General features: G+C 40.7%; 1 protein-coding gene across 6 annotated transcripts in view; it reads left to right on the forward strand.

Moving 5' to 3' along the window:
• The window catches only part of IRAG1 (inositol 1,4,5-triphosphate receptor associated 1), a 136,218-nt gene extending 117,295 nt beyond the window's left edge, over positions 1-18,923 (forward strand). For 5 of the 6 annotated variants that reach the window (XM_041729794.1, XM_041729792.1, XM_041729793.1 and 2 more), the window contains exons 19-21: positions 8,573-8,692; positions 10,052-10,186; positions 15,456-18,923. In XM_041729794.1, coding sequence (XP_041585728.1) covers positions 8,573-8,692; positions 10,052-10,186; positions 15,456-15,699 — 499 coding nt within the window. In that variant the 3' untranslated portion in view covers positions 15,700-18,923. Of the gene's footprint in view, positions 1-8,521; positions 8,693-10,051; positions 10,187-15,455 lie in introns of those variants that run through there. The other variant, XM_041729797.1, reaches the window with a different exon arrangement.
• Positions 18,924-23,801: the final 4,878 nt, after the last annotated feature.

Here is a 23,801-nt window from a genome sequence, read left to right on the forward strand (position 1 = left end):
GGAAACAGATACCTTTTTTGTTGGTTAGGATTCTTTGGGCTACAGATACAATAAAGCCCCAACTCAAAGGGGCTTAAATAATAAGTTCAGATGTAGGGATTTTGCAAGTGTAGTACAGCTGGGCCTCAGCTCAGCCTCTATAATTTCCTTTCCTTGCTTCTGCCTACTTTGTATGTTGACTTCATCAGATGGCTTGTAGCAAATGGCTACTATTTTCAAGTATTCTATCCAGACATGAAGTATTTAGAAGAACAGGACTTTTTCTTCCCATGCTTCTTTTTTATGAACCCAGAAACTTTTTTTTTAATTCTTCCTTATCTTGTTAGTAAACTTGGAACATAGTTCCTTTCTAAACCAAACATGGGCTTTGGGAATAGGATTGTCATCCTGGGCCTAAACTGTGCCCTGGGGATGGGGACAGAGGGTCAGCATCCCATGAAGTAAAATGGCTCGGTGAAGAAGAGTAAATTCCTGAACAAAATCACATTGCTGTGAGAAAATAGGTAGAAGTTTGAGTACTGTATTGGCAACAAACAGTGTCTGCCATGCCTAATTTTTCTAGGCATCTATACAATTTGGAGGTCTTTTATCCTCAGCCAGAGAAAGGCAGGCTATTTCTATACTCAGAAGAGTTTATAACTTGCTTTTTAAATTCTTTCATTTGCTTGCTGGAAAACATCTGGATCACAGCTGTCACCTCTCAGAACTTTCCCCTTGTGTCTTTTCTCACTTAGTAGAACATACACCTTTATATTCCTTCTTCTTTGCTTTAAGACAGCTTTAGTCCTTCATTTTTCATTGCTGTTAGAATAGTTTTGCTTAACCTGGCAAGGAAAGCCTATGTTGGGTCCCTTTTCAGGGACAAGCTCCCAAGCTCCCTACCTCCAGACTCAGCCTGTTTTACTCACCTCTCAGTATATGCAACCACCAACCTATCACTCAATGTCTCACCCACCTTAGTCTTGAAGTTTGTCCAGAAACTCCTTACTTTGACACTTCACCCTGTGTAAACTTACAGGTCCTTCATGTTGCATAGGGCATTTTTGTTTCTATCTTTGTTTCTTTTTTTCTTGATTATTACAAAGAAACTGTAAAGGGGTGACAAACTAACAACCATGTGGAAGTAACCAAGGTTACAGAGACATGTCAAGTCCCTCAAGTCATAATATCTACTCTATGTTCTCTGAATCTCTTCAGAAATGGTTTCTTGATGCCCTGAGTGAGAAGTGCACTAAAATTTTCTTCCAATTCTGCCTTGGGGTACACAAATCCCTTCTCCAAAAAGGCCCCAAACAAGGTCCCATTCCCTATTCTTGGTCTACAGAACCAATCAAGGAAAAAGATCTATGTTTTCACTTTTCGAAAGAGACTCTAATCATGATGAAACAGGGCCAGGACTCTGTAGAAGTATTGCTCACACCAGCTGAGATCTTCGATCTGAGGCAGTGGGGATCATCAAGAGCCAGAGCCATCCTTGGTAGAAGAAAGTGAGATACAAAATTAAGGACGGCAAACATTGGCCCCAAATCAGAAGTGACAATGAATGAGGATCAATAGTGGCCCCACCTTTCCAAGAGTTTAGAACCAGGAAAGATTAAGGACAGAGTGAGAATTGAGACAAGTCAAGCAATAAGCTCAAGGAAAGTATCTGCAGCTCACTCTTCTCTACCCAGAGACACCACCATGATATATATAAGTCATCCATGCTGTAGCTGATTTGCCTGTTGGGAGTACACCCAGCCTATAAAGATGGCTGCAAAAAGGGGAGACCATATTTAAAAAAGGAGGGATTCTAACATGAACTATAGCTTCTCCCTTTGGATTCATGAAAGGTGCTAAGTGATTTCCATCTGAATTCATGAAACTGGAAACATTAATAGATTGCCAAGAGGCTAACAATGAGACAATTTGTGAATGAAAATAAATTCATATCTTCTGTTCCAACACAAGTACAGTCAATTCCAGCTACCTTCTCCATATTGTTAAAGAGGGAAAAAATGCATTATAAGTTCATTGCTTTTTAGATTATTATATTTAGTTTGATTTAAAGTGGTTTCAGATTTCCCTAAGTATACAGTGACTAGGCAGGAAGGGAACTGGCTAAGCATGTGAAAGATAAGAAGATCAAATTACCTGTGGCTAGTTCTCAAAGAAACACCTGATAGCTAATTGTACTACCCAATGTGACTTGAGAGAATTCTGACTGTTGCTATTGTAGGTCACTTCATAGTAAATTGTTCTTCACTCAAGAAAGGTCTAGGGAAAAAAAAAAAAAAGAAGAAAGGTCTAGGGATCTGTAGAATTACCAGAAAATTCACAGAGTAATATTTAAAGTGAATCTTAAAGATTAAAACAGAATGAAGCTTATGAGGAGTTCTATAAGTAGACTATTTGTTCAGAGACTTATTCTTTCATTCCTCTAACAATTAGGCACCAAGATCTAGGTATCTAGAATGCACTCAGGAGTTCACAGTCTAATGGAAAAGGCAGATGGGAAACAGCCCATTATAATACAATGTGATGGATGATATCATAAGAAGTATAGGTTGCTAAGGCAACAATACATAAGAAAATGAGCAGAGCATCTTAACCCAGATTTGGTATAGGTGGGGGAAGGGGAGCCTCAGAAAAAAAATGTTTCCTCTAGGATTTTACTTTTAAAGTGAAAGCTAGAAGTTATATAATTTAACCAAGTGAACTGGAGATTAACAGCATTCTAGGGATGCCTGGGTGGCTCAGTGGTTGAACGTCTGCCTTTGGCTCAAGTCATGATCCCGATTGAGTCCCACATCAGGCTCCCCACAGGGAGCCTGCTTCTCCTGCTGCCTATGTCTCTGCGTCTTTCTGTGTCTCTCATGAATAAATAAATAATAAATAAAATCTTAAAAAAAAAAAAAACCAGCATTCTAGGCTCCGAAACAAGAAAGTATGGAGTAGTCAAGGAATAATACAATGATTGTGATAATTACTGCTTACTTTATTAATAAAATTACTGGTGATAATTACTAGCATGCTTACTTTATGCCAAGTCCTGTTCTAATTGTTTTACCTTAATGATTTCATTTAATCCTTGCAATATAGGTATTAATATCAATATTAACTATTAATATTAGCAATAACTATTAAGATCTCTATTTTATAGATGTGGAAACTGAAACTCAGTGAAATCACTTGCCTGAGGTTACATAGTAGTAGATAACAGAACTTAATGATCTTAATGTCTTAATAGACACACCAACTAGAAGAATGGAAAGTTCAATATGAAGACAAGAGGATGCATTTAAGGACTATTTTTATAAGAAGTTTTGTGAGCTATTATAAATGACCTGGTGACTGGCTGGGCATGAAGTAGAGTATGGGGTGGGAGCATAGGGTATACACAGAGCAGTTCACTGAGGGATTAGCAAAATCATGGGTGAGAATGATGCACAGCATTAGTTTCTTAAAAGGGGACACTATAATGATACATCACAGAGCAATTTTTACTATAATCTTTAAAATAACCATTTTTCTACATTTTTTAAACAGCCAGGGAAAATCGCTTAAAAGTTTGTATGATGTCAAACATGTATAGCTAATAATTCCCCTTTGCTGATAGTATTCCAGAATGAATTAGCCTTCCATCAACTGGTAGTGTACCCTAGGAATCTGGGACTGAGTAACAGGAGTAAGGAAGGTCTTCTAACTCAGTTCCCCTGGGCTGGCTTATTTGTGAGGTCATGGCAATGGGAGTAGCTTAGAGACATCACTGAACCCAAAAAGGTAAGATCTGTCCACTGGAAAGAATTGCAGAAACTTTTAAATACTGTTTACCATATGGAAAAAAATAGACTCTAACATACCTCCCAGTTAAACAATACACTTTGACTGAAGGACTCCTCACATTACTGAGAACTAAGCACAATGACAAACAATTTTGACCCAGGGGACATAGAAAACAATGAACCTCATTTTAATGAATCATCCCAGAAAGAAAGCACGCACAATTTCAGGCTGGTAATAGATGCCAAGATCCATCTGTGTTTGGCTCAGAAATCTCTAGGGTGGGCACAGGCTGTGCTCAGCTCCATGTTTACAGCCATGAATAGAGATTCCTTCAGCTCAACCCAAACACTGGGTTCTCAGGAAATAGCCATTTACAGAAAGGACCTGCCCACTTTACAAGATTAATAGGCAGACTGGATAAGCCACAGTGAAGTCAGTGTAACTCAACAAACACTTAAAGGCACTTACTGTATGCTAAGCACCATTATAACTCAAGCACCGTCTCTCTGTGTGATCACAGTCATATGGAGGGATGGATATGTATATAAAACATTAAAATGCCCTCTCTCTGAGTTATGCTGTAACAGAGGTGCAATGAGGACATGAAGGGAAAGAGAGATCAGCTTTAACCAGAAGATGTGGGAACACACTGGCATAGGTTCCACAGAGGAGGAGGTATTTGAGCTGAATCTTAAAGGTACACAGTAAGAAACTTCCAGGTAATTAGAGAAGGTATATAAGGAACTATTAGCTCCATCTAGGGATCAGGAGATAACAGCAAACATTTTATATATTATTTGTTTCCCCTACTTCCCCACCTTACCTCCAATATTAAACCAAAGGTTGTCCCAGCCCATTTCATATTCTAAAGAAGCATCCTTTAAAAGAAAGGCAGCATCATAAGCCATGGCCCAGCCTAATGGCAAGAATGGCTTCATTCAGCAGGTACTCTGGAATGCACACACCACACAGAGCCCCAGGAAAAGACTTCTATTGAAAGGGAGGTCTCAAGGAGGTATGAAAAATGCATCTTGACATGAATTTAAAAGTGAGAGTCCCAGCCAGCCCCACTGTGTACCAATAATGTGAACTTAGGCAAGTCACCTATTCAACCTGAGCTTGGGTTTCTCATCTGACAGATGCCAACTTGCATGAGTGGCAAATAGTACAGTCAAGAGCATGGGAAAGTGTCAGACTGCACAGAGTAAAATCCAAGCTCTACCACACACAGGTTGTATAATCTTGGGCTGGTTACTTAACCTCTCTGAACCTTGGTTTCCTCACCTGTTAACCTGAGAATAATATAGTATTACCTATCTAATGGGTCATTCATGAGTCTTAAGTGAAATCTTACCACAGACCCTAATATATAATATAAATGTTAGCTCTTCTTATCATTGGGAGGATTAAGTGAGGCAATGTGTGCAAAGGCATGTTAAGAAATACAGCCCCAGGGATCCCTGGGTGGCGCAGCGGTTTGGCGCCTGCCTTTGGCCCAGGGTGCGATCCTGGAGACCTGGGATCAAGTCCCACGTCGGGCTCCCGGTGCATGGAGCCTGCTTCTCCCTCTGCCTGTGTCTCTGCCTCTCTCTCTCTCTCTCTCTCTCTCTGTGTGTGTGTGACTATCATAAATAAATAAATAAATAAATAAATAATAAATAATAAGAAATTAAAAAAATTTAGAAAAAAGAAATACAGCCCCAGGGCAGCCCCGGTGGCACAGTGGTTTAGCACCTGCAGCCCGGGGTGTGATCCTGGAGACCCGGGAGTCCCACGTTGGGCTCCCTGCATGGAGCCTGCTTCTCCCTCTGCCTGTGTCTCTGCCTCTCTCTCTCTCTCTGTCTTCCATGAATAAATAAATAAAATCTTTAAAAAAAAACAAAAAAAGAAAAAGAAATACAGCCCCATAGGTGAGTGAGTTGGACAGGGTGATCGACTCAATCTGGGACATTTGGACCCTGGACAGAAGATCCATATGTTAAAGGGTTGCTGAAATGGACTTCCTCGCGCTATCAGGGAAAAAGTTTAGTGACCTGAGAATAATGAAAGTTTGGGTTCCTCTGATTCTGAAATGTCAGAGTAATATAAATCAAGTTCTCCCTTAAAGATATAAATAATTACCCAGTAATTTATCTGCTTAGATTTTTTTCTGGATTAGGTTTGGAACAATCTCAGATTGCTACCAAAATTTACCTATAAACTTATTATGTAACTAATAGAGATGATGATGATGATAAACATCATTGTTGAGTACCATATTCCAAAAAGTTTACTTATATTTCTTTATTAATCTCTACACTACCATCATCAGATACATACTATTATCCTCATTTTACAGTTGAGGGATCTAAAGTTTAGGAAGGGTTAAGAATTTGCAGACAATGAGCTAGAATTTGAACCCATCTTTGCATCAGGCAGGTTCTTTCCCTCTATACTCCACTGTCCTCCTTTCATACATATTTGTCACTAACCTCTTAGATTGTCAGCTACATATAAAAGAAATTAAAAGCCTGATACCAATATTTCATTTCTAATATGTAAATATATTTCATAAAAGAATTGCTTTCCTGCCCTTGGCTGTAGTTATGTTTTTCTGCTCTGTTCCAATCATTTGGACAAATAGGAAACTGCACATTAGGCAAAGGTCACATGGAAGGGAGTGGATAATATAATTTGCAAAAGGAGAAATGTTATGAATAGCTGATATTTTTAGAGTGTTATCTTTCTTGTTCACAATGGGTTTTGGATTCCAGTCTGATGAAATGTAAATTTTACAAGGTCTGAGGAAAACTAAGGGAAGGGAAACCAATGCCAAGAGTGAGAAAATATAAGGCTCACTCATAAAGCCTATCTGAGAGGTTGGGGAGGGTAGCAGCTGCAGTCTTTCAAAAGTTCTGGCTGAAAAGCTCTGCTCATGTTTTGCCTTGTTTGAGGGCTCCTCCACGACATAACTCCCAGTGGGATTTTCAGATACCTAGGTGGGCTGCAGGATTTATAGAGAAGACATGGCCATCAGGATATTTACTTTAAACTCATGCTTCCATACTTCAAATGAATTGCCAGCATTGCCCGGCCATCCTACTATGATTTTCCCCTTTCTCACATGACTCATTCACATTTTCTCTCTTCTCAAACCTTCCTATGTCTCTCAACCTCTCACTCTCAGCAGATGACCTTGTCTCCCATTTTATAGAGAAAATTTAAGCTATTAGATAAGAGTCCTTTCATCTTCCCTCACCAGATCCCTACCCACCATCTTCATCTCCTTCCTCCCTTTGTTTTAACTGAGGAGAAGTTTCTCCATCTTCCTAAGGTCTGTCCCTACCTCCCTTTACAAAGAATTTGTTTCTTTGGTCATTCCCTTTCTCTCATCCCCTCTACTGGATTATTTCTATCCACATTTAAATATGCTTTCATCCCTTGACCCACTTCTTCAGCTATGTATCCCACAACACACTCTTCTACTCCTCTTTCCAGTCAGATTACTGCATCTAAATCTTCCTCTTTCTCACTTCTCATTCTTTCCTAAAAGCCCATTCCAAACTGTCTTTGGCTCCCACCATTTCCTCAAAGCTCCTCGTGGCCTCCATATTACCAAATCTAATAATCTGTAGATTTCTGTACTCATCTGACTTGGAGTCTCAGAAGTAAACATGTGACACAATTAACTCTTCCTCCTTGACATGCTCTCCTCTCTTGGCTCCCAGGACTCCATACTCTCCTGGTTTTCCTCCTACCTCTCTAATTGCTACTCCTTTGTAGGTTTCTTCTCCACCTGAGCTAATGGCAGAGGTGCCAGGGTTTAGTCCTGGGTCCTCTTCTCATATCTCCTCATACTGTCTCCCTAGACTATCTTATCCATTCTCCTGGCTTTCAATACCATCTGTATTCTGATGATGTCAAGTGTTATCTCTAGCCTCTAGAACTCTTCTCCAACTAACTTTGGTATATCTAACTACCTATTTGACATCTCCACTTGGATATTTCACTGGCATTGAAAATTTATCTTGTCCAAAAGTTAACTCTTGCTTCATTGCCTCTTTTCAGTTCCTCAAATCTCTCTCCATCTTTTGTGTCTCAGGGTCTTCACACATCTGCCTCCTCCCCCAGGATGATCTTCCCTCTGCTATAGATATGGCTGACTTTTCATCTTTCAGGTCTTTGTTCTAGTTACACCTTCTCAGAGAGGTCTTTTCTGACCATTTAATCAAACCAGATTCTCCCCTTGTTACTTTCTGCACTTCAGAGAGTTTGTCTCTTTTATAAAAGTTATCACAATTTGTAATTAACTACATATTTTTTCTTTCCTTTTTTGGGCATTCTCTCCTGCTAAGCTCCATGTTGGCAAAGACCATTCCTTTTATCTAATGTATCCCCAGAACATAACAAGGTGCCTGTGACTTAGTCAGTACTCAGTAAATATTTAAGTGAATGAAGCAAAAGATGGACTACAGTAATAGAATGATTCTGAACACTGTGGCCAACCTCCATCTTCCTCATCTTAGTGCTATGGAGCTCCCAACAGCTGTCTGTCCACTTATAGCATCTCCTGGAATAAGAATAAAGGTTGATTTAGGCACATGAAGAAAAAGGGAGCTAGCACCTTATTTGCTGTTTGGAGGTCTAGAGAGGATTCTTGGACAAGGACCTTTATAAAATCTTGCCTCAGGGTAGCAGGATTGAAATGCACTTAATCTAGAATGAGTTTCCTCACTTCTAAAAAGGAATTAGGACAAAGAAACGGTTTGATTTTCAGATACCCAATCTGTCCCTGAAAGGACACCCTGTACTTCCCTCTTCTCACTAGTGGAAAGACAAATGGGGACCCAGATTGTGAAGCCTCTGCTCCTATGCCGACTTTGAGCTGCCTGGAGGAGATTAGCCAGGAGACCAAGGCCAGGATGGAGGAGGAAGCATACAACAAGGGGTGAGTCAGACTTCATCCACCCTGAGGTCACCTGGTAGGTCTCAGAAGATACCTTCCCATGGGTCTTTCCTGTTTCTTAGAGGATTTAAGGAAGCAACAAGTGGCCCTAGGACCTCCTTGCCTCAGTAAGGAACTACATAGGAAAGAACAGGACTGTTCCACAGGAAGGACAGGAGGAAGCAGAGTGAGAGGGTGTGGTTAAGCAATAATTAGACTGCTCTCTTTTAGGCAGAAAGCCATCAGAATGCCACTGCCTAGAACGGTCTGGAAATAAGGCCACAGGGTGGGTTCCTCTTGGTGGTGCCTGAGGCTTCCTGACACATGCTCAGAGGAGTCATGTTGCTACCAACAATATCTAGGAGCAGCTGTAACCCTGCTTCCTAGAACTGACTCTGCCATCCCTTCTTCCTATAAACTGGAATCCCCTCAACTTCCAACTGTCCCCTTTCCTGATTGAGCTTCAATAACACCTTTGGCCCATTGTCAGCCACTGAGGGGACAGAATAATGAGTAGGGCCCCAGTCCTGGCTCCCCAGGTGAAGTATCTCTGACAGGCATAGGAACCTATGGGCTTCTGTTTGGCAGCTATATATATATATATACACACACATATATATATATACACACACATATATATATACACATATATACTGCAGTGGGGTTGCCCTAGCCGATCTGTGCTTGCCTTAAATATTCAGCTATATGATAAGCAAAGAGTACTGATCCTAGGAGAAGGACATCAGAAGATAGGTCTTGAGAAGCCTATCTTTTCACCCACCCATCCTCTGTACTAAGCATGCATGGGAGTAAACACTTCTATTGGGTTTGTAAACGTTTACTCAGTACATTCCTGGGCCTAGTAAGTGCCTGCCATTTCCATAAGACTTCCCAACAAGCCAGTGTGATAGGTGTCACCTTTCCTAGGTCAAGCTATATATCTGGAACTTCCTCAAAACACTCCCACACCCCATGAAATGGGGGGTACCCTTTCCATCTTACAGGTGAGAAGCTGAAGCACCCAGGTTACACAGAAAGCAAATGTACTGTCCTCCCCACTGAACATTTTGTAGGATAAGAACCCAGTCAGGAGACTTTGCACCCGCATTTTTTCCCTGTCAGTTTTGCCACACATTCACATATAAACAGGAAGGATGACTGAGGAGTGAGGGGAAATTGTACTGACATGAGCCACTTTGGGATTCAGTAGAGCTTCCCAGCTTTTTCCTGTTGTGTAGAACCACAGGAAGTGCATAATTATTGGAAGGGTTCAAGTCCCCACTCTAGGAACTAGAGGAAACCCAGGAAAGGATTCTCTGTGCCTGGCCTTTCCAGACTCAGTTGTTCCTTTTTGCCCTGCAGATACCAGGAAGGTCTAAGGAAGACCCAAGAGCTTCAAGACCTGAAGGAGGAGGAAGAAGAACAGAAGAGTGAGAGTCCTGAGGAAGCTGAAGAGGCAGAAGAAACTGAGGAAGAGGAAAAGGACCAAAGAAGCAGGTTGGAGCCCTTGCCATTGCTTAAATGGGTCACTTAATTTATTAAATTGCACAACAATCCCTAGAGGTGCCTACTCCAGGACAGGAGTGGGTCTGGGGCCCAAGTGAGCAGCGAACAGAAACCAAGGGCACTCATGTTGAGGGAGGAGACCGAGGAAAGAGGCAAAATAGTTAACAAGGGGATGTTTGCAAGAGCTGGGGGATCAGAGGTGGTCAAGAGTGAGGCCAACAGCAATCAAGAGCTCTTAGGAACTGAGAAACTACAAGGGACTCTGGCTGGAGTCTCCCCCTAGCCCAGCCACAATTAGGTCATTTCCCAGCTATCCCCATGATCCAAGAGCCAAGGTCAAGGGACCTGACAAGGGCAGAGAGAACACATGTGGGTAGGGGACAAACTCAGCTTGTTAGCAAAGGTGAGTCTCCAACAGATTCCATGCTGATCAGATAAGCTTGGATTTTCACTTAGATGAGAAATACTTGGGCTTTTCTTTTTTAATATACTTTAGATTTCAAGTGATTTTTCCCTAAATAGGGGAAAATATATAACATGTAGATAAAGATAGTATAGATCCTGCATCTTGTTCTACCTGGGCCCTCATCAGTGTCTTGGATTTTAACCATAGCCCTATGGTTATATATTCTGGTCATACATTCTGCCTTATTGTCTCTATTAGTCCTCAGTTTTGATTATTTTAAATGTGTTTACAGAAAACTTGAAACACTTCACCAAAGTCTTTGATTTTAGACACAAGCCCCCCAGACCATCTTGGAGTCCAGGGTGGCTCCAGCCAAAATGATTGTCTAATCAGCTGCTAAACTTGAAACAGGGTATGTGTCTGTGCCTCGTTGCTGGCAGACTCAAAATCACATGCATCAGTGAATAAAGTAATAAAATGAAGGTTAGAAGTGAGATGGATAGGTTTTAAAGCACATAGGAAGGGCCTATAGAGCCCAGTTGGAGGAAGATTCAGCCAGAGTGAGAAGTCTCAGCCTGCATGGGTCAACTCTAGTGTTCAAGGGAAGAGCAGTCTAGGAGAGCTGGAGAAAATGCTTCTGTTCAAAGCAAACCTATGCCAGGATGCACCACCTCCCCTAATGAAAGAATCTTCAAGTTTTAACAATGAAAGTACTCCAAGCAGTACTCCTACTCCAAGCAGCTGGATCCTGTTCTCCTTACATCTCTCCCTCTTGGGGTCCTCTGCTCTAATATTTTAAAGATCACTACACTGTCTTCCTCCCCTTTAATGCAATCAAGCCCAGACCTGGACAAGAGCCCTTTCTTTGGCTTCTTTGAATACAGCTAAGACAGGCTAGAACTTCTAATACTTCCATGTACCAAGAAAGAACAAAAGAGAACTAAACAGAGTACATGGAATATAAATAGTCTGGTTTGCATTGCAAAGGACTAGAATCCTTACCTAGCTAATTTGATCTCAGGTTATTAGCAGCTCCCTCCCATTTTGTGGTTTCACAAGGAAAGTAAGGCTGTGCCTGGGTCCCTCACTGTCCAGCTCCTGGTCAGTAACACATAGCAATGGCTTTCCCATCCATCATCCAAAAGTATTCTCTTGGTCCTACTAACCCTGAGAGGCCTCATTCTCTCTCCTAACCTTTGGTCCCTCTTGGATTTACTTTTTGATCTTGAGAACATGCTTTACCTCAGCCCTTTTTCAGCCCAGGGGTGTCACATCATCTCCATAACAACTGACACTGCTAGTATGTGAACTGCCCACTCACAATTATAGGGTCCCTTCCTTACCTGTCACCAAAGCCAGACTGGTCCTAAGAACCTGTTGTCTCTAATGCCAGGCAATCCCCTCATTCATTCCTGAGTTCTATAGACATACAGTTGCCTGCAGGCACGTGTACTTAAACATGATTTTTCCCACTGAATTTTGGCATTGCACTAATAAGCAAGGCCTAGAGTTATTAAAAGTTCCATGTCTTACTTAGGGCATTTTAAAAACACTGGGCTGGGGTACCTGGGTGGCTCAGTCAGTTAGGTGTCTGCCTTCGGTTCAAGTCATGATCCCAGGGTCCTGGGATCAAGCTCCACATCGGGCCCCCTGCTCAGCAAGAGAGTCTGCTTCTTTCTCTCCCTCTGGCTGCTGCCTCCCTGCTTGTTGTGTGGTCTCTCTCTCTCTCTCTCTCTAATAAATAAAATCTTAAAAAGAAAAAATTGGGCTAACCCCAGCAGCTGACTCCTTAAGAGATTCCACACCAAACACCAGAGTCTTTTTGTCTGAACTTCTCCTCTGTTATAATTATATACAGTTGACCCTTGAACAATGTAGGGGTTAGGGCTACCCATTCCCCACACATCGAAAATCCAAGTATAACTTTTGACTTCTCAAAAACTTTACTACTAGTGTACTGTTGACCTAAAGCCTTACCAATACGTGAACAATTAACACATATTTTGTATATTATGTCTATTGTGTACTATATTTTTATAATATAGTAAGCTAGAGAAAAGAAAATGTTATTAAGAAAATCATAAGGAGGAAAAAATACATTTACGCTACAATATTGTAATTGGAAAAAAAAAACTGCATAAAAGTGGGTCCACACAGTTCAAACTCATGTTGTTCAAGGGTCGATTGTATAATAATGTAATCTGTGGTAAATATTACTTTCTAAAGGATCAGCTTAAATGAAGTGTGGGTGAATCAACCCAATATCCTAACCATATTAAATAATACATTAAGTAAACATTAAACAAGAAAGACTCCCAAAGTGCAACAGAAAACTTTAGCCTTTCTGCCTGTTCAAATCTACTCTATGGAGTTAAGACAATATTAGGCAGATTTTTACTTTTCTAGTAACTCTCAGAAAGCAGAAGTCCTCTGGTCAGTTTTAAGTCCCAAGAATAATCTCATTTCACTCATTTCATTAATTAAACTGGCCAGTTCCCTAAAAAGTCAAAGCTGAACTTCTTTCTTCTCATAGTTCATCTGCTTCAGGAAGGAAGCCTGTAGTAGGCAGAAGGAGTGTGGCTTCTTTCTCTCTATCCCATGTGCACTTCTTCCCTCTCCTCCAGTTTTGCCAGTTACACGTCTGACCTCTAGGATCAATGCTGTGAAAGGGAATTGAGACGAAGGGGTAGGGAAAGTATTACTTGAATGGTATTGTGAGTAGGCTCCAGGGCTTGGCACTGGTTTAAAGATGACTTGTTGGCTTTAAGTAGTGTGTTGCTTCATGGGACGTCTAGAGAAAACCACTTCTCTACCTCCCAGCATACATGCACATTCACACCATGGCCAAGGCCCTCTCAGCTGCTGGTCACTCTATGAGGTTGAATGCATGTCTTCTAGCTGGCCACATAAAATCCCTCTCAGGGTTGTACAGCTGGAAGTATACCTTCACTGTTCAGTTTCTAAGTAGCATCTCTGGGCAGGATCTGTAATGCTCCATGCCAGCTCTCCTTCCCCTGACTACATCCAGTTGAGGTAAAATGTGTACGTTGGGCCCATTACTGGTAGAAGGACAACTTTCCCTATCGTGGCCCACTACTCTGATGCCATCAAGCATGGTGGCAAGTTTCTTGCTCTTTCAACTGCTCATGTGTGAGGCACACGGTAGTCTACTGTGTCCTCCAAACCTCAGCATATCAAGTTCTCCAAGCAGCATTTCTGATGCCCCTCTTCCCTAGGCCCAGGTAAGAGGGAAGCTACCTAACTCTCCCTTTTGGAAATCAAAAATCAGAAACTGATTTCTACAGGGATTCTATTTCTAATCTAGTTCTAACTTTTTCATAGGCTAGAAATGGGGGACCAGCAAAAGATCACAAAGCCAGATCATGATCTCCTCCTCCGGAGTCCCACTTCAGAGTGGAGTTATGTGGGATTCTCCCTACTCTAGCAGCTTGTCTTGGAGCATGGAAATACAGCCCCAAAGGAAGACTGCATTTTAGCATTCAATTATATCTAAGTAGAAACTAAAAAGAATCTAAATAGGGCTGAAGGAAAATAAACTTCTATTTCCAAGCTGTCCCTTCCCAACAGTTGTGGAAAAAAAACAGATTTTCAAAAAAAAAAAAAAAAAAAAAAAAAAAAACAGATTTTCACCTCAGCTAATGTGCTCACTGTTTTTGCTTTGTTTAACTGTTCCTGAAACAATCATCAAATGATTCCCATGTGGAAAGAAACCAATCAGTACCTTAGATTCTGAGGCAGGCACTCTGAGCCTCTGGTCCCTTTCCAAGGAAAGTATTGTTGAGTCTTTCTATCACTCATAAAGCATCTTTTTTTCTACTAAGTAATTAGAGCTGTCTACTTCTCAGCAAGTGGCTTGCAAATTGCAGTGTCTGGGTGTGCCTCCAGATCTTCAGAAAGCTCTCTTGTCATTTTTCTCACCTCCTCCATTTGATGATCCTCAATATCCTTATTTTTTATATTATTTTTAAAAATAGATCAGGGATTAAAAACAGGAAAAATATTCTAGCCTAGTGAATGTGTCTAGGATTTCTCAAGAGAGCTCAAAGAATGGCCTCTCCAAACCAGGCCATATGACCAAATGTTTTTTCACGAGGCCACAAGGAGAGAGGGAAGGTTGAAAGGAAGTTAGGAAGAAAGGAAGAAGGAAAAGCAGAGTGTAGCAGCTGAAAAATGGAGGGAAAGAGAGATAAAAGGGGAGGAGGAAAGAGAGAAAAGAGGAGAATGGTGAGCAAAAGAGGAAGAAGGGAAATTAGGGAGTAAAGATTACTGGGGTTGAGAAAACATCTGCACTAAACCACTGAGAGGTTGCTGGAGGCTACTAGTCCTCTAGTTGCCCCTGGGGTGGTTCAAAGTGAGGTCCTGAGGTTGATCTCGTTCCTTGTCATTTATCATTGAACATGGAGAGTCTTCTGGGGGTTTAGCGCAGTTTTTCTACTCTGAACACAATCAAATGTGGAACTGAAGACAATAAAATATGCATAGGAGCATGGAGGCAGGGGACAGATTAGAATTTGGAACTGATCACTAAATACCACTAAGTGCAGAAAAGATGCTGATCCCATTTGCATGCATGGGAGTGTGGGTCAGCCAACCTTGTATCCTGGAGATTGGGAGAGTTCAGATATCAATGAAAATCCCATGAATAGATAAAGGCATGAATGAATGAATGAATGAATGAATGAATGAATGAATGAAAGATCAAACAAGTAAAGAAAGTATTCTAGCTCAGTACTCCCAACATCAAGGCTATGGACTAGTGACATCAAAATCACCTGGGGAAAATTTTAATGTACCTAATATACTAAACCTTTTTCCTATTTTTTCATTTGACAGCAAACTTGAAGAATTGGTTCATTTCTTACAAGTCATGTATCCCAAACTGTGTCAGCACTGGCAAGTCATCTGGATGATGGCCACGGTGATGCTGGTCTTGACTGTTGTGCTGGGGCTCTACAGTTCCTATAACTCTTGTGTGGAGCAGACCGATGGGCCCCTTGGGAAATCCACTTGCTCAGCAGCCCAGAGGGACTCGTGGTGGAGCTCAGGACTCCAGCATGAGCAACCTGCAGAGCAGTAGGAAACCTGACACTTAGTGCCCTGTTCCAGCACACAGCTGACTGCCCTTTCCCCAAGCATAGTGTTTCAGGCTGGGTGTGGTGCTGCCAGCCCATCAGAAAACGAGGAGTGTTCTTTCACACTCAGGACCCATGTGGGGAGCTATACATACACAGAAACTGATGTTCTCAGAGGATCAACAAAACCCTCATAAAGCATCTGGTGGATGAAGTCACCTTCACTAAGGAACTCTAACAGAAGGGAAAGTCACCAGACCATCTGAGCTGGCTAGGGAAAATAAAACAGCTTCACTGCAGGAGATAGTAAGAAGCTCACTCTCCCTCCCCTTTTTCCTTTCTGTAGCCAGAAATCAAGAAGAATTAATTATGTCCAAAGGCTATAATTCTAAGTCTGACAATCAGACTTAGAATTTGGAGTCACAATATGAATATCATCCCGTCTCCTATCTCATTCTCACTGACTCTCCTTTAACCTCCCCTCCTCCCCTTTGGAACCAGAGTTTCTCTTTACAGAAGTAGGAAATGTTTCAGAAAAATATTTAGGCTGAATTTAGATCAGTGCTTGAAATGAAATGGGAAGACGTGAGTTAATATATATTCATCTGTACACACACACGACACACACATACACACAGTATGCATGTGCATGAAGCCAACAGCCCTCCCAACATGTGCTCTCAGTGTGTGTTCTGGATAAAGCCAACCCACAGATTTTTCACAAGGTGTGGAGCAGTCACCAAGCACCTGTTCAGTGAACTCTCCACATGGATTTAAGATGTTTGAAAAACACTGAAAACTCATGGCTTCAACAGTGAACTTGCTGGTCTCCATTTCAAGTGCTAATTCTAAGCTGTTGTACAACACAATCCATTCCCTATTTGTCCTCTCCCACTGAGAGCAGTTAACCTACTTGTCAGGTAAAGGAGGAGACACAGTGTGCTTTCAGCTCCTATATGCCCACATGCAAATGTGCAATTGCACCTCAGTGCTTCAGTTTAAACGAGATTTCCAACCCAAGTATATGTTTCAGAGCATTGCCAATTGTTTAGCATAAAATGAAGGAGCACATCCCATCTCTAATTTGACTTCTTGACTCCACCTTTACAGCCACTCCCTTCACTCATTCCTCATCAGTTTTTTTTTTGGGGGGGGGGGTGTTGGTTTCTTGTGGGTTTTATTGTGGTGGTTCTGCTCCTATTTTTGTTTTGTTGTTGATGTTGTTTGTTTTGTTGCTAACACTTATATAGAAGTTACTATGAGCCAAACACTGTTATAGGTATTATATAGGTATTAATTCATTTAATCCTCAAAAAAAAAAAAAAGAAAAGAAAAAACTATAAGGGGGGTACTACTCTCCTCATTTTCAGATAAGGAAACTGAAGCATAAAAACACAAGTAACTTCCCAAGGACATCCAGTTAATAAATTATGAGCCTGGAATTCAAATCCAAGCAGACTAGCCCCTGCCCAAAATTGCCTTCTCCAATGGTCTCCTAACTGCATGCCTTACATTTCAGTCCCCCTTCCCCCCAAGTAGCTCTCCGACCACTCCAAACTATTTGTGGTTCCCAGACTAAATTTGTTTCTCATAGTTCTATTCCTCCACTCACTAGTTTTTTTTTTCTTTTTCTTCTGCATTCTCTTCTTTTCTTCTGGTTGCTTTTCAGAACCAAGTGCAAAAATTATCCCCTCCATACAGGCTTTGATGACCTCCCTTCAACTCCACATAGGTCACACCCTCCTCTCTTTCTGACACTTTTTAAACATCTTCATCATTGACAATTGTGATAGTATATCACAAGAAGTTATTTATGTATCTATCTCCCCTACTATTTTTCCTCAAAGACAAGAACCATATCTTACCCATTCTCTGGGTAAGTGCCTAGCATGGTGGCTGATACATGGGAAGGTGTCATTAAATGTTGGTCAAAAGAATAAGAGAGCATTCAAGGTGGTGGAGAGCAGCCTGGAGACAGCTGATATTTTGCATACTTCCCAGTTCCAGCACCATCACTGCCACAATCTCAATGAGAAAAGTATCTTATTAGCCTCAAGTTATTCTAATATTTTTCAGTCTACTCTGCAAGAGAGCAGAAAAGAGACCTAACTGGCAACCCCATGTCCAAGCTCAAAGACAGGGCTTCATGCAACCACTCCTTTCAGAAAGACCCACCTCGTTCAGCCCTACTATAAGAAAATCATGTTGTTTTAAGGGTGGAGGGCACCCTTTACAGTGGCTAGAAAAACCACTGTAAGAGAAGCCCAAACCAGGATTGACCAAGAATGTGCCATTAAGGTAAAGAGGTGCAGATCAAAGCAGAGGGACTTTGGGAGCCTAGAAGAATGGTTTTCCCTGCTGTGCCAGGGGATTGGACATACTGAAAAATCTTTTAGGCCCTTAGAGCCACAGGCAGCATGCAAAGGCAGCTCCAGAGACAGTAGCTGTGGGACAGGACTCTATGCTGGCAATGTCCAGTCTCAGCCTCCCTTAAAGAAGGACCAGGCTGAGCTGGCCCATTGTCCACTTGGCCATAGGGTTCCACCTTTGTTACCAATTAAAACAAAGGCTGGGAGAGCAGTTACACTGAGCTCCTGGAACTCCAACTGCTTCATAGAAAAGCCTGCAAAAGTACTTCCAGACATAGGCCCTCACCCAAAGTACTCTGTGAGTAAGAGAGGTTGAAGAAAAGAACTGTCAGAGTAACCACATTTCCAAGGGCATTCCTCAAAAAAGTACTCATTGGCATTTCTTTTCTGAAAAGCAAAGATTGATCTGAAGAAGTTGGAATGTTACCAAAGCAGCAGTGAAATGGAGAGAAACAGGCCCTGTATTTCCAACAGTGATATTGATCTAAATAAAAGTTCCCCTCAAAATGCCTCTGGAGTCTGACATTTCTGCTTAGCCCTAGGACTCTGGGTGCCTACCTTGAGTTTCAGAGTGATGTATAATTTGTATCATTGTTGATATCACCTCCTAAAAGGGCCTTCACTTTCTGGCTGCCACAAAATATATATATATATATATATATATATATATATATATATATATATATATATATATCACTCCCTCTATACAGCCTGGCAGAGTAAATGGAGAGGGAGATGCTGGATCTGTGTATCACTGGCTGTCAGTTCCTAATGTTGTTAAACCTCACACAGGTGTGCTATCATTGAACTATAGAATGTCACATACCTGAGTTTGAAAATAAAAGCACATTTCCAAACCTTTGGCAGTAGCCAAATGCCTCCTCATTTTATGGAGCTGAGCCACAATCTTGCCCAGGGCCCTGAATTAGAGCACCTTAAATATTAGCGCTTCCCAGAACCAAGCCAAGAGACCCTAGCCCTTGGGTCACTGTACTATGGGCTACCTCTTAGGGGTTAGATTGGTTCCTCTCTTTCTCCCTCATTCCTGAGCCTAGTTTCCTACACCTTCCTAGCTTATGATTTTTTTTTCAGGTGTACAATATAATTCAACAATTCTGTTTCTTTTTTTAAAAATTTTATTTATTTTAGAAAGAGAAAGAGTACAAGTGGGAGGGACAAAAGGAGAGGGAGAATCTCAAGCAGATTCCACACTGAGCACAGAGCCCAACGTGGGGCTTGATCTCACAACCTTGAGATCACAACCTGAGCCAAAACCAAGAGTAGTGCACTCAACCAGCTGCACCTCTCAGGTGGCCCTGATTCAACAATTCTATAGATTTCTCAGTGCTCATCAAAATAGTGTACTCTTAATCCCCTTCTATTTCACCCATCCCCCCCCCACCACCAACAACCTCTCCTCTGGCAATCACCAGTTTGTTCTCTGTATTTAAGAGTCCGGGGTTTTTTGTTTGTCTCTTTTAATTTTTTAAATTAATACATTTTTCTGTGCCAGAGACTGCTGAATTTTCACTAACATGATTTCCACAGTAGACTACATTTTTCAGTTTTTCTTGCAGCTAGATGTAGGAGAATGTAGACTCTCCAGATGTAATTTCCTAAAAACCGACTCTCCTGCCCAATACTTCACACTGTATTTCCCCTCTTCTTAACAAAATTTAGAGGATTTAGTTGAGGACCTGAGGCCTGAGAAGATGGCAGAACCACTAGATGGAAGCTGGATCCTTGAATGGGCACTCACAGAATTCAGCTTTGACATGAGCAAGAAATAAAGTTTTAGTATATCAAGCCACCTGAAATTCAGGAATACTGGCTGTTGCAGTTAGCCTACTCTGATTAATGTATAGATTTGAGCCAGGAATGGAGTTCTTTAATAACAAACTTTAAAAATACAAAGCACTGGCTTAGCAGTCTAGTAACAGAAAACAAGAAAACTAATTTCAGGAGCTAGAAATATGGTGACCCATGGGGTGAATAAAATAAAAATACTTGGCAAAGAGTTACCCATGATAACCTGAAAGGCAGCCCATGGGCAGCCTATAGCCCTAGGAGAAGTGGCTGGAATACACCCAAGCATTGAAGTTTGTAAACCTTTATTGACTGCCTTTGGCAAGGTATTATAAGAAAAAGAAACATTTGGGAAAGAATTGGCTATTGGGAAGTAGAAAGAAAAAAGAATACTGAGGGTTCAGATTGAATGCTTAGAAAGCCTGACTGTTTCTAAACTCCAAAAAGTAAGAATAAAAAGAGTTTTCAGTGGGAAAGAACCAATAAAATTTTTCAGTTGAACTCAGATCAACTCCGCTTATGGCAAAGACCAGATTACGGATATGGCCCTTACATGTGTGGTTTCAAATGAACTTGGTGTAGGCACCATTAAATTAGAGAGAGAGAGAGAGAGAGAGAGAGAGAGGGAGGGAGAGAGAGAGAGAGAGGAATGGAGCTGAGAAAACAAAGAAATGCATCTTGATAATTATGACTGGGAAAGGATTTGGGGTATGATTATTGGCACATGGAATCAAATGGAAGCAAGTAGGTGAGAAATCTAGGTTTGTAAGAGAATTGTATTAATAAAGAAACATAAGCCAAGATGAAAAAGTTCAGTTATTCAAATTAGAAAACAACTTTTGGAATCCTCAGCTTACACCAACAGAAGGTAGACTGCAAAAGCCATCCTATCAGGCAGCCTGGGGGGCTCAGCGGTTCAGCGCTGCCTTCGGCTTAGGGTGTGATCCTGGAGACCTGGGATTGGGTCCCACGTCAGGCTCCCTGAATGGAGCCTGCTTCTTCCTCTGCCTGTGTCTCTGCTTTTGTGTCTCTCATGAATAAATAAATAAAATCTTAAAAAAAAAAAAGCCATCCTATCCTCCAAGAAGGGCATATTCCTTTATTCCTACTTCAAATGTGGCCAAGGAAGTTTGCATACAATGAAGGACTACAGAGATCAGTGGACACATGGGACATGGGAATTCTTCCCAGAAAGCAGAATCAAGATCTAAATAATTGTAGTAGGAAGAATTTCTAAAATATACCCCCCCAAGATGCCTCACCCCAATCCCTGAAGTCTTTGAATATGAAATATTGTTCCTGTTATATGATAAAATTGACCTAAAAACAGGGAAATCATCTTAGTAAGCCTAACATAATCACATCAACTCTTAAAAGCAGAGAGTTTTCTCTAGCTAATGGTAGAAGTAGAAGTCACAGAGATTAGTGGTGTAAGAAGGATTTAAAGTGTCACTGCTGCTTTGAAAATGGTCATGTGAGGAAAAAAAAAGCAGGAAGCATCTTAGAGCAGAGAATAGACTCCAGTTGACAGTCAGCAAGAAAACAAGGACCTCATCCCTACAGCCTTGAGGAAATGAATTCTAGCACCAAACTAAATGAGCATGAAAGTGGATTCTTGCCCAGGGCCTCCAGGTAAGAATACACCACTGCCTACACGTTAATTTTAATCTTGTGAGACCCACAGCAGAGAACCCAGTTAAGCTACAGAACTCTGAGATAGTAAAAGGGTATTGTTTTGAGTTGTCAAATGTGCAGCAATTGGTTATGTGGCAATAGAAAACTAATATAGTGGCTTTTGTAATGACTCTTCATTAGTATTCTAGTCTGAACTGCTGTATCTCCCATTCTTCTCCTTCACACATGGGATTTTTTATTGAGGTCATCCAGATCCTGCTTCATCATTACATTTAAGGGACAGCATATGACTTTTTTAGCTCATAGGTCACCAAATCCCAAGTGCCACACCTGAACCTGATAAGGAAGACTGAGCGTAATTCAGAAAACAAGGACTTTGAGCAGGATGGGACTTTGCATTGACTCTCTCGAGAACAGTGATTGCAATCTTTTTGTTTTGGTTCAGTTTGGGGTTTTTTTCTTTTCAAATTTTTATTTAAATTCTAGTTAGTTAACATACGGTGCAATATTGTTTTTAAGAGTAGAATTTGGCGATTCATCACTTACATTCAACACCCAGTGCTCATCATAACAAGTGTCCTCCTAATACCGATCACCCATTTAGCCCATCCCCCACCTACGTACGTCCTTGGGAGGAACAGTGAACCCTGTATTACGTAGATCAGAGGGTAACTGTTATGTGTTCAACAGATCATTTTTCCATTTGCTCCTTGACACATAGCTTGATTTTATTTTCTAGACTTCTTTGCACTTAGATGAGAAGATGTGACAAAGTTCTGGCCAATCAGAAGGGATATGATCACTTCCAGACCTGGCCCCTAAAGCAATTTTCAGCACAATCCTCCAAACTCCCTTCCCTCATTTTTGGATCAACCAGATCTTAGAGACGGCTCTGAGTTACTACATGATGATAGAGCTACAAAGTCCCTGAATAATTATGTATAACAAAATCTCCTCAACACATTCTCCACCACTACCACCACCACCACTGTCAGGCATTGGATTATGACATAAGAGAAATGTACTTTTAATTTGCTAAGGCATTGAGATTTGGGGTTGTTTGTTATAGCATTTAGACTACATTGACTAATACATTGGTCTATCTACATATTTTAGAAAACAACTAATCCCTGTAATATCAGGCACCATAGAATTATATTGCTATGTTACTTTTAAGTTCAGATCATTCAAATCTCTTATTTGACAGATGATAAAAGTAAGGCCCAGAGAATTGAAGTGATTTGCTCAGAAAACTAATGTTAGAACTTAAACCAAATTAAGATATTACCCTCAGTCCAGTATTCTGGGTTGTACCATATTTCCATCATTCACACTACATTTCAAAATTTCTACTCTATTTAAGCTTTTTATTTGCATAAATCAGACTAAATATTGCTTTCACTCTTGTGTCCCATATTCAGGGAATAAGAAAATGAGTTGGTTTGAATGACACATTGGCCCAGATGGGTCCAACAGATATATTCAGAACATTTCATCCTAAAACAGCAGAATACACATTCTTTCCATGTGCACATGGAACATTCTCCAGGTTAGATCACATGTTAGGCCACAAAATAAGCCTCAATGATTTCAAAACGATTGAAGTCATATCATGCATCTTTTCCAAACACAATGCTATCAAACTAGAAATCAACCACAAGAAAAAATATGGAAAGAACACAAATACATGGAAGTTAAATAATATGTTACTAAATAATGAATGGATTAACCAAGAAATCATAGACAAAATAAAAAAATACATGGAGATAAATGAAAATGAAATGGTTCAAAATCTTTAAGATGCAGCAAGTGCTGTTCTAAGAGGGAAGTTTATAGCAATACAGGCCTACTTCAAGAAGCAAGAAAAATCTCAAACAACCTAACCTTACACCTAAAGGAGTTAGAAAGAACAAACAAAACCCCAAACCAGTAGAAGGGAAGAAATAATAAAATTACAGCAGAAATAAATGAAATAGGAACTAAAAAAAAAAGAAATAGAATAGATCAATGAAACCAGGAATTGTTTCTTTGAAAAGATAAAAAAAATTAATAAATCAGTAGCCAGACTCAGAGAGAGAGAGAGAGAACTAAAAAAAAAAAAAAATCAGAAATGAAAGAGGAGAAATAATATGATTTCACTTATATGTAGAATTTAAGAAACAAAACAGATTAGCATATGGAAAGGGAATAAGAGAGAGAGAGAGAGGAAAACAAACCATAAAAGACTCCTAATGATAGAAAACAAACTGAGGTGGAGGGAGGTGTGGGGGGATAGGCTAAATGAGTGATGGCTATTA

The sequence above is a fragment of the Vulpes lagopus genome, chromosome 15 (assembly GCF_018345385.1).
Source record: "Vulpes lagopus strain Blue_001 chromosome 15, ASM1834538v1, whole genome shotgun sequence".
NCBI classification, from domain to species: Eukaryota; Metazoa; Chordata; class Mammalia; order Carnivora; family Canidae; genus Vulpes; species Vulpes lagopus.